We start from the raw sequence: 12,092 nt of genomic DNA on the forward strand, positions 1-12,092 counted from the left end.
GTAACTGAGTCTGCAAGGTTGTGTAGCATGAAGTTCTCTAGAAATGTACCTGTAGGTCATGGTTTGAACTTAGGGGTTACTGAAGAGGATAATTAGGTTTATCTTTGAATATATCACAAAGCAGCCTAGTTATTAGTTTCTCCTGTTCTTGGCAGAAGTGCAGGAGGCATGTTGAGATTGTAGTTCAAAGGAAAGTGAAACAGCACTGGGCTTGGCCCATCCTATCCATCTGTGTGTACATGAGGGTGCAGTGTAAGCACATATGATGCTAAAGGACAAAAGTTTGAGTTTTGGCAACAGTTCATTGTGCACCCATATGTGAATTCATATATACATTAACAATTGCTAGGAAGTAAATCTCTCACTGATCCCCAATAGCAATTTTGTGGATATCAGTCTAGTTAACAACAATAAGAAAACTGTACCAGAGGGAGACTCTCATAAAAAAACCCTTCAGCTTGAAGTTTTCAGTTCTAAGAAAGGAAGGTTTTTACAGTTAATCTAAGGAGCCAAAAGTTTACTTAAAATTGAAAACTTGAAAAAATCAACCAACCAAAAATCCACCCCAACCTCATGAAACAACACTCTTCAAAGATGTGCAATACTACACTTCCTCCTGTGTAGTCATGTTATTAACCATGTGTTACAGCTGTGAATTCAATGTTTGATATTTTTGTAGAGCAAATATGGTCCTTTTATGATGTGTGTGTGTAGGAAAGATGGGCAAAACTTTAAAGCTGTTTTTCAGTATGGGAGGTATTTTAAATATTTTGAATAACTTGTTTTTGTAGTTGCCAATAGTGTTGTGTTAGATCCAAGGATTGCAGCATGGCTGATAAACCCCAGTGACACAGTTCCTTCCTTTGAGTGTTTAATACAGAAGTATTTTGAAAAGCCTTTTTCAAAGGGAGCAGAGAATACTGATACAGGCACTTTGAGAAATGTATCTGTAAGTAGTTTGTTTTCAATTGTTTGGGTTAAAAAGGGAAGGAAATGATAATAGAATTACTTTTGCTTAGAAGATATTGTAAAAGAAGATAGATAATAGATGAATTTTCTAATGGAAGATTTTATAATGGAAAAAAATACTATTAATGTGACTTGTTGGAAATTGAAAGAAAGGGGAGAAGGGGAGATTTTACTGCATCTAACAAGATGGGAGCTCATTTTCTAGGAACAGCTGTAAAATTTTACTTTACAACTGTAAAGTTCAGTAACAACATTAATTAATATAGAGTTTTATATTTTTTCTCTTCACTATCCTGCGAAATAATTTCCAACTCTCCTTTCCAAAATATCTAATGCTATGTTTGTTGTCCAGTTCCTGTGCACTTGTAGCCTGTATTTAGTTGATTGTTATTAACAATTTTGCTAAATTTCTCAGCTGGTATGCACCACATCATAGGCTGACAAACAGCAGGGAGTCAAATGTGAACCTTCAAGCATTTGTATGAAAAAATCTGTGAATTTTAATTCTCAGTGTGAGAGAATTCATGATGAAATTTTTGAGATGTTATCCCCTGCACTATGGAAATTGAATCTTCCTTTATTATAGCAAATGTCCCCTGTATTTCTATTGAAATGTATTGCCTGAATGCTATAAAATATTTGTATCTCTTTTGGGCAATGGGGATCTACTGTGGACCTATTAGCTGTCAGAGGTTGTTTGAAGGATAAGATGATGTAGAACAACCTAAATAATGTTGTCTTTTCTGCCATTCACTTTTCAGAGGCCTTGCTCATTCAGACCAAGTACTGTACCATGATTGTAGGACTTGTAGGATACAAATCCACAGATGCCAAGAGGGCTTGGAGCATAGACAGGGGTTGGTTATACTGGCACTTACCCATCAGTGTAGACATTTCTGAGAAAAGCAGAGGCAGTTTACTTGAAAGCACTGGCTGTAAACTGCAGTTCTTCAGAAGCTACTTCATGAATTAAATTATTAGTGTAGGAAAAGACAAGCAAATAGACAGAAGTTACCTATGGTTCTTTTATGTATGATGGCCTTGCTGTGAGTCAGCATCCTTAGTCTTGTCTCTTCCCTTAGCTTGACTTGGTCTTTTGTTCTTCAGATGTCACATCTGTTCTTAGTTATTTTTCAACTTTGTTATCCTGATTTCCAGCTCTGTGTTAAATATTGAAATTTTATTTCCTTCCTGTCCTGCTTCAGGTCTAGTTTGTTTCCTTGCCACAGCCATCTCCAGTGACTTGTTCACTCGATTCCCAGTTAATGTCTCCTTGTGACATCCTGTGACTATCCCCCCCCACCATTCCTAGTTCCTTAATTTGTCACCTGCACTCTCACACTTCCTTTTTGGCTTCTCTCTCTTTGCTCAGTGAGTTCCGGTTCTTCCTGTGTCTCCTGGTTCTTTGCCAAGTTTATCTCTTCAATCTTCTTGCTCTGTTTTTACTGGTAGATTCCCAACAGTTGTCCATACTGCCAGAGGGATCTGTGGTAAGTGATAAATCATCTTGTGCCTCACTGCTTCAGTGCAGCTCCCTGTCTTGTGCTAGTCTTGTCCACCCACCACAGTTCTTGGAATGACTGCTGGTTTGTTCTGTAGCCCACAGCTCACCCACACACCTCTAGCACAAGGATGTGCTGCTTGTCTGTGTATTTGGTGCTGTGCCAAAGTGCTCATGGTCCACCTCCTGAAACATTTGCTGGAGCAGGTGCTAAACATTATGCTGGTCTTGTCATTGCTGCAATTACTGATGAAGAATTTTGGTGTCAGTTGAAGCCTGTCACTGGCCTGTCACTGGGCTCTCTTCCACCTCCAGGAAGGGATCAAGCAAGCTGTTTGTATTTCACAGACAGCTCATTTGTTCCAGAACAAGTTGGTATGGACAAGGTTTCTCGGAGACAAAATGGTGACTTTTCACTGCAGTATGGACTAGACTGTTTTAGAGCAAGGATCATCACCAGTGGATCTGCATATTTCAGTTCTGTAGAGAGTCCTCTGCATCTTATCTTCCAGGCCTGCTGTTTCTCAGTCTTTATTAAGTTTATTTTAATGGTCATGTAACTGCAGCTAACAATCTTTCTCAGTATTTGTATACATTTCAAATGGTATTCTAGCCAATTGAAGGAGGTGACCTGGTGTTGTGTGGAACACCTCTGGAACAGAAAGGAAGGAAATGAACAGTTATAGCACAAGAGTGGCAGTACTTATGTGAGAAAAAGGATGCAAGGAGTTTTTCCTCATTTTACAAGTAGTAAGAGAACTCTGACTTCAGTGTCAAAGGCAGTTTATCAATACTATATTTCTCTGTACTTGATGCAAAATGTAAGTACAGGAACAGGCAAAATCTGGAATGTTCATAATCTAGTGCTGTGTTAATGATTTGGGTTTCACAGAGATCACGTTTCTGAAATGTTAACAGAAGGTAGACAGAAAATCACATTTTTACAATTTATGCCTTTTAAAGAAGTTATATTGCTAAAATATTTAGTGTATTGTTAGCAACAAAGTTACTGATATATTTTTGATTTATTTATGTCAGTATCAAAACTTAGGTGTGAACTTGGAGAAGCTTTATAACGTAATGATGGACCTTACTCATGGCTTAAAGGTAAGTTGTAAGTAATAACTATGTAAGTATTGAATTAAAGAGAGTTAATGATGTATTTCTCATTCAAATTAGAACAATGCAATGCTTCAGTCCTTTGTGATTTACATTGGCAGTCAACATTTAAAATAAATTGCCCATCAAATTTGCCATTTTTTCTAGAAGGAGATGGTCTCAAGGTTAATGTTTAGGAGAAAATTTTCCTCTGCTACATTTAACTAAATGAAGATTCTGAGAACAGGAAAGGTTCAGAATATTGACTTGTCTTTGAATATTTTAAATCTATATATTACTGTTTAAAATGTATTAAAAGAGATAGAACATATATTATTCTATATATGTATTCCTTGCTTATGAAAACTCAGCATATCTTTTGTTCTAGATTGTGTTAACCAAGCACTGGTCACATGCTGGGACAGGCTGCCCAGAGAGGTGGTTGATGGCCCAGCCTGTCAGTGTTTGAGAGGCAGTTTGACAGTGCCCTTATCATGTTCTTTAAATTTTAGTCAGCCCTGAATTGACCAGGAAAGGTGACTAGATAGTCATTGCAGGTCCCTTCCAAATGAACTATTTTATTCTATTTTACCCCTTATTGCAGTTCAGAATGCTTCTCAAGAAATCTGTTGGGGTATGTGTTTTCTTCCTGTGACCATATAGCTGGAAAGTAGATTTCCAGGTATAGAATCCAGGGATAGAATTTAGGGATACACCCAGGTTCTGCTAGAAGGGGCATCACAGTTTCCCAGGGATTGTTTCTGAAGTTGCTGGTAGCAGGTGTAGGGCTTGCACCACGAGGTGATGGAGCCATGTTAATGTGCATATCAGCAGTGTGGTGAGCAAACCATGAAGGGAGGCAGCAGGGAAACACCAAAGGCACAGAAACACTGAGCCTGAGCCCACAAGAGTTTTTAGACAAAGTCAGGTTGCTTCAGTGATTAGAAAAACATCAGGCTTTCTGTTCTCTGTAAGTAGTTTGGAGACATGACCCTTTCAACTCTTATTTTCTCCCTAATGAAAACAAAGTTATGAATTATGAGTGGTTGCCTAATCATTCAAGTGAACAAAGGAAAAAGGATAACTGTGTGTCCTATTATAATGAGGCAGGCTTTAAAAATAAACTGTTTAGAAAAAAGGAGATGTATATATATTTCTTTATTAGCATTCTTGTACAAAATAGTTACTATTACAAAATTCCTATTCCCCACAAAGAGAACTGACAGCATTTAGAAACTATAATTTACACTAAGTAGTATTTCATGCCACAGACACATGTTGTCATGTAAAAAGGGAATATACAGAAAGTGAAATACTGCTCACTGGGAAATACTGAAGAATGTATTTATAACTTACTTTACAGGCTCAAGGTTTGTGGAACTTATTTTGCACATTAGAGCTTCCACTTATCAAAATTCTGGCAGGTATGAAAAGTTCAGTTCAAAATATGAATCTTCACTGTTTTCACACAGCTGCTGACTATGCTCAAGTGGAATGTAATTCCTCTGAATATGAAATGTTATCTTAGCCTCATAACAGCTGTGTGAGCTTGAGTTTCCATTTTACAGTCTAAGAAAAATGTAAGATTGAAATTGTGAATTATAAATGTTCTTAACCTAAAATTGTATTTACAGTGATGGAAACACACAAAATATATGTGAACAAACAAGAACTGAAAAAAACGTCAGAGATTCTGGGGGTAAATTTTGTATTAATTTTTTTTCTTGAAAATGATGTAGCATCATCTTTGTGCTTTTACTGAGGATAACTGATTAAAAAGAGAAGGAATTTTGTCACATTTTATGTAATAGTGTGATGTTTTTAGTATATCATTATAAATGATTATATTTACATTTTAGGATACTTCCCTATTTATTTGCGCAAGTAAAAGACACATTTGAGTCATCAGCCTTGTCCCAGAACTGAAATTGCATTGCAAAATGCATGGGTCCTTTTGGGTTATGTGTTGTAGAGTAAAAATGGTAATGACTCTTTCTGAACTTACAGTTTTCAGTACCCATTTTCCTGAGAAGTGATAGACTTCTCTCCCTCTTTTTGTGAACAATGCACTCTTTAAATGAGTGTTCTTTGATAAAAATAGCTGCAAGAGGATCCTATTTTGTAACATAAAATTTGACTAGATAATCATACTGGTCTGACAGATTACTAATTTATCAGAATAATTTGCATAGCTGTGTTTCTCACAGATCTCTGTAGGCTTCAGTAACCTAAATTCTTTAACCAGAAATGTTGGTACTACTTACTACAATAAATCCACTTCCCAGATCATAAAACAATATAAATTAAGGAGTGTATAAGCAATCTGCTCAAACAAATGTTGGTAGCCAGCCATGATTACACAATATCAAGTAGTCCATTTTAAATAAAGGTCCAATATTCTCATGAACCTTGGAAGCAGCAGATATTGAAGAAAATAATAGTGCAAGCAGAATAATTTTGATGTAATTTATAGCTGCGGCTCAAAGAGCTTGAACAGGAGGCTCATGAGGCTGCTGGAGAACGATTCCTTCTGACCAGCAGCTGTCAGCTCCGAGAGGTATCACTTGTTCTACTGTTTCTGCTTAAGGTGTATGTTCTACAGATTTATTGATACAGGTGAACTCTAAGCAGATATATCCTTACCACTTCTGACTTATTCTATGTTAATTATTTTCTGGTTTTAATGAAGGACATATAATTTTTTTCATAATTGTGACAATGTTGAATAATCTGTATTTGAATGTGTGTGCATAAATTATGCTCTTTTTTTTAGTAAATATGTCACTGCTTCAATAGCTCAAAAATAAAGATTTTAAATTCTGTATTGGTTCTCTTTGCTACAGTATGCTCTATTTATCTTGTAACCTGTTTCTGTTTAAGTTTACACACCTAATAATTTTCCTTTCTATTTCAACACTTGAAACACTGAAAGATTTATTGTCTTTTTCTTACCTTAGGTACTATTTGATAAGTTAAAGCTGCATATGCTGTGTGAGAAACTTCAGAGAACTGAAATACAACAGCTCGTATCCACCTCAGAAGTTGTGGTGAGACAGGGAAGGGTTTTAAAACCAGCTGCATGATTTAGCAAAACTTTTAAGTTATATTTCAGCCCATTCAGCCTGTCCAGATCCCTCTGCTGAGCCTTCTACCCTCCAGCAGATCAGCTCTTCCATCCAATTTGGTGTCATATGCAAACTGACTGAGGATGCTCTTGATCCCCTTGTCAGATCATTAAAAAATCATGTTGTGGAGATAAAAATAGCAATGGAGATTCTTCTTAGAAGAGAAAAAGCCTCTGTGCAGCTGCACCTGTTTCTGATTTGGTGCCACAATTGAATTGCTCTAGGTTATATAGGAGTTAGAGTAAAGTGCATAACTCATTGTTGAACATGAACATATTTGGGGAAGGTAGAAAGGTAATATTTATTACTTAAAGAAATTCCACTTTCAGTTCCACATTCAGTCAAGTGTCTGAGCTACCAAATATGATCTCCAGTAACCTTAAGAGTATAACCATAAAACCCACACATTACTCAAGGAGAAGGAGGTTTCATAGATCAGCCATGTAACCTTGGAGGGTGACAGAGAGCCTTGGGAAGTGAGAGGCATCAGTGAAATAGAATTCACGTCACCTTTTTGTGGGAACATAGGATTTGTAGCTAAAATCAAAGCAATGCTTTTAGGTAGTCCAACAACTGCTGAGAATTGGTTATTTGGAGAAAGGTAGGATGAAACCTTGCAGGAGATGAATAGTAGACAATAAATCTGAAGATGTTAGTTTCTCCCTCATAGCAAGAAAAAACCCTTATATTTTAAATATAAATTTTAGTACAGTTGCATCTGTTTTTCATCCTGGACTATTGTAGTTCCAGGAATTTTTTGTTGTACTTATAAATATCCAATCTGTATTTTCATAATTTAATTGTATTTCTCAACAGAATTTTTGGCAGTTTCCAATCAAAGTAATCAGAAATATGCTTTATTTTATTGTTTTTTTAAATTTGAATTTCTCTTGAAGTTTTCCTGGAACTTTTATTAAGGCATGAACAGGAGAAATTCTCCTCTTGCATTGTGTGTATATAAATATGTACATATGTATATATGTATTATCTTGTCTATTTCCATCATGTTCTTTCTTGCACTGGTGCTGTATAGCACAAAAACCAAACAAAGGGCAATAAATAGTGCACACACATCTCACCCCAGTGTTTTCAAAGTTGCTGTGGGAAAGTTTTTATGTCTGTGTGTCTTTTTGTTCCTGTGTGGGACAGGAGTGAAAATAAAATGGGAAGGAAAAATTCCCATCCTTCCTAATGAAGGCTTTCTTGGGGCTGAGATTGCTTGAATGATAGCATCCTTCTGCCAGTATTTTGTCCATTCCGCTGGTCAAGAAAATTTCTTCCTCCAAAATGTATTCTGTTGAAGTTTGTTTAATAATAAAACTTCAAGTAAAGTATGCCAGTAATTCCCTTTCTTGATTTTGCAGCTAAATAAATTGCAAGATCTTCATCCCTTGCCTAAGATAATTTTAGAATACCGCCAGGTGAGCTGATACTTTTTCACAGAATGTAGTTGCATTAAAGCAAAATTTAGCAAGACAGAAAAATATTTATAGTTAAATAAATAAATAAGTTGACTAGCGAAAGCTCATTCCAATACTAATTTGAAGTCAGTATCCTTAAGACTTTTTAATTTTAATGCTTATTGTTGTTTTGCTCTATGTTTGATTTCAGCTTGCAAACAACTTGTACAATGTTGCAAAGACAATTGGAAAACTTCAGTGTTAAATTTGTGTAGTGCTGTAAAGCTTACTTAGGGCAAAATGTCTGTTTTTTGAGTTCTGAAGAAATGCTGTGCATAAAGTGAAAGAGATAACTGTTTATGGGGAATTTTGGGATGACAAGCCTCCTGAAAATCCTAAACTATCTAGTTAGTCTGCTCTCACACTTAATCATTATGTTTCCAGTGAATGAGCTTCCAAGAATTAAAAAAAAAATTAAAAGTTTAAAAGTTTGTGGGTTTGTTTTTGGTTTTGATTTTCTTTTAAATTTGTTTGTGGTTTTTTGTGTGTGTTTTTCATGTAATCTATTGACCTGGGGACATAAGATATAAAATAATAAATTCTAATGATTAATTTAATAGTATTTGCAAAGCTCTGTCTTTAGGTTATGACCAAGCATTTACCTAACTCACAGGAATTGGTTAGGCTGCCAGCGAGTATATCCATTATTTATTTGGATAAAACTGTCTTTAAAATAGAAAAGTCTACAAGCAGGATGCATTTGGAAATTAGGATCTTTAATTTGAAAAATCCCTTTTTTTATAAGTAAACATTTATCTTAAAGTTTATGTATTTTAGGTTCATAAGATGAAATCAGCTTATGTGGATGGACTACGAACGTGCATGAAAAAGGTAGAAATATATAAAGTAGCTTGTAAAATCCTAAAAATATGTGAAATGATTGCAGTGTTTACAGTTTAAGAACTTTTATACATGGAAAATTTAACAGTATTTCTTTTGTATTTTATTGTTTTGATTGCAGTGAATTTTTATTACTGATACTTATATCAAATAAAATATAGTTCTTTGTCTTCATTCTTTATTTTTTTCCATTTTTTACTTTACCCGATTACAGGGATTCATTTCCTCCACTTGGAATCAAACAGGAACTGTGACTGGCAGACTTTCAGCCAAACATCCTGTAAGTGAGGTTATTGGAAGATTTGCATTTTAATAGAAATGAAAAATTAATATTACTTGTACAAAATATGTAATATTTTTAACACAAGAAATGTTTGTTTTCATGCAAGTCTAGCAGTTACTGTATTGTATCTAAATGGTGGACAGAAAAAGCTTATTAAATGGGTGGTTTACTGTAGGACATCTGTTCTTAGGCATATTTTGTGGTATGTGTGATTAGAATTAACATTGTTACCTGAAGGAGAGGAGTACAATTGTGAGCAATGGATGTACCTTGGACACTTCCTTGTCATGAATTCTGGTGTTCATGAAGCACTCCTTGTAAAGCATCAGTGGGCCCTGGAAAGTGGGTATTACAGAAAGAAAGGAAGCTCTCTTCTTCTGGAATTTGGCTTCAGGCCTCATAGCAGCAAAGGGCTCAGCTGGCAGTGCTGGTGCTCTGGAAGTCTTGCTTATATGGCTGTGACACATGGGCTCTTTGTGCTTCCTCTTGTCTGTGACAATCTCAATGTACATGCCTGAAATGTGTTTTATTTTACTTTATGGACTGCTGCAGGCTTAGGTTACTTTTTTTTTTCTTGTTTTTTTTTCCTTTCCACAAAGTGGCCTTTCAAGGGCTTACTTGAATGTGTTCGATGATCCCATTTCTCTTGGTGTTTATGACACCCACTGACCATTTGCTGTAGGTCAAAGGCCTTTGTGTTCCTCTCTTGTCACAGCCCGTGGCTGCATGGATGAGAGTGCAGGAGCTGGAGTGGGACAAGATGGGGCTGCAGAGCTCCAGGGGCTCGAGGCATAGGTGAGAGAACAGCAGAAGAAAAGTAGTGACTGTCCATCTGGGGACAGTTTCTGTTTGGTTTAACCATTGTCTTTTCTGCCAAAGACCTGCCCTCTGGCCCTGTGGGTGACTGGGGACAGATGCAGAGATGGGACTGTCCACAAAGGCTAGAGGGAATCTGTGAGGCTGTTATCCTTCTAACTTGTGCCCCAAAGTGTTGTCACTTCCTGTCCGTGCAGATTTGGGTACTGCTTATCTCTCTGCAGGACCCAACCTTAAGCTTCATGAGCACAAATGGGATTAGGAGGTTTCTGCAGGCTTGGAGAAAGGCCATGGTGTTCCACAGCTCTTTGTGGGAGCAGAGATTTAACTTTAACTGTTGTGAGCACTTTGCACGGATGGGCTGCTGTGGTTCCTGGCAAGTCCTGCCTGGAATGGTGACTTTGGGTTTCTGACAGAAATCTGTCCTGGGGGGTTCTCACCCTCACCACACTTGGTGACTTCCTTAGCTTTTCTTTCACCTGTCTTCACAGTTCATGTTTCATTTGCATCTTCCTACCCTCATGCTACATATTTCCATGGAATTTGTCATCAAACAATTTATAGGAAGTGCTTATGCTTTTTGCTGAGTAAAAATCAGTGTTTTGGATTCTGAATTAACAACAGAATGGGGAAGTGTTACTGCTGCTGTCATTTCTCATGCACCCAGATGGGAAAAACTGAGAGCAAAAGATGATCATGAAGGTCACAGTTTGCTGAATTCTCTGGAGTGAAGCACAGGCATTTCCAAGTCATAGCTGAACAGACAGCTGTCTTGAAAAACCACAAATACAACACAAAGTGACCTTTGGCCCATCATAGTAAAAAGGACATGAAATCTATTTTTCTTAAAAGTGGTTTTTGTTCAAAATAATGCTGCTAAAATTAGCATCCAGGGTTGCCTAAGGCTGGCTTTTCCTTCTAAGGAAAAACATTGGCATGGCTTTTTTTGTTTGAAATGTTTATGGAACTTATACCATCTGTTTCTGAATCATTTATTGATATGGAAGATATACTGCAGTGCCCAGTCACTTTGCTAAGTGTTAAAGGATTGGGAAGATTCTTGCCAGAAATCATAAATATTGGAGATATTTTTGCGGTTACTATGATATTATGTCAAATTTTAGCTGAATTTTTTGCTGAGGCAGTTTATTTTTGACTGTTTTAAAATGCTTTAACAAGTGATTAAAGCAAAAGATAAGTGTGAATCACATTCTTTGACAATTCAAATGGAAAAACATCCCATATTCTGCAGTGCTTCTGAGAGATTGGATTCCAATCAAAGATTTCTTTATCTTTCTTTTGTTATGTAAAGAGGATGGATCTATCTGTCCTCTGTCCTGTAAGGCATTTAATGGAGTCCAGGAGAGATTTACTTGTAGGTTTGAGGGGAAATGACTAGACATTGGATACAGAGCTGAATTTCTTTTTCAGATAAACTCTGTCATCTTCTTTCAGACAGTTCCACATTTGATGATGTATATTTTTGGCTTTATGTGGGTTTTTCTCAATAGATAAGTTTATTCACATGCATTTTTATGACTTTTGTGTTGTAACAACTTAGAGGGGGTTTCTTAGCAGCACTTTACTTCAGTGGCTCTCCATGTGTTCATCTATTTTAGTTTAACTTTACACTTAATTTCTTCTCATTTGGTTTCTTCCTGTACAGAATGTGCTTTGTATAAATCATGTGTTTTTCACACATAACTGTTAATGTATTTTTGCTAAACAATAACATGTATTATTGCATTTGATCTTGCAGTCTCCTGTTATTGCATTGTAGATGTCTATTTGCTACTTTTGGAAAACTTGAGTATCTGAAACCTAAAAGTAATTGTAAACTCTACAAATTATTTTATAATGTATCCACGTGCCAGTTTGTTGGGTTTTTTTCTCTATGATGGATTGCTTATGACTGTTAGGAGAATTTAATTAGATTTATTATTTGAATGTGTTATTTTCAAATTGTTTTTGTATAAATGTATTAGTCTTGTCTACATTAG

At 36.2% G+C, this 12,092-nt stretch overlaps 1 protein-coding gene across 1 annotated transcript in view; it reads left to right on the forward strand.

The window, feature by feature from the left end:
- Positions 1-12,092, forward strand: part of POLN (DNA polymerase nu) — an 87,439-nt gene that overhangs the window by 9,989 nt on the left and 65,358 nt on the right. The window contains exons 7-15 of the mRNA XM_063158098.1: positions 792-949; positions 3,509-3,577; positions 4,932-4,992; positions 5,203-5,267; positions 6,042-6,125; positions 6,526-6,615; positions 8,058-8,114; positions 8,931-8,984; positions 9,208-9,273. Of these exons, the coding sequence (XP_063014168.1) occupies positions 792-949; positions 3,509-3,577; positions 4,932-4,992; positions 5,203-5,267; positions 6,042-6,125; positions 6,526-6,615; positions 8,058-8,114; positions 8,931-8,984; positions 9,208-9,273 (704 nt within the window). The remainder of the gene's footprint in view (positions 1-791; positions 950-3,508; positions 3,578-4,931; positions 4,993-5,202; positions 5,268-6,041; positions 6,126-6,525; positions 6,616-8,057; positions 8,115-8,930; positions 8,985-9,207; positions 9,274-12,092) is intronic.

Source organism: Melospiza melodia, chromosome 5, assembly GCF_035770615.1.
Source record: "Melospiza melodia melodia isolate bMelMel2 chromosome 5, bMelMel2.pri, whole genome shotgun sequence".
Lineage (NCBI taxonomy): Eukaryota > Metazoa > Chordata > Aves > Passeriformes > Passerellidae > Melospiza > Melospiza melodia.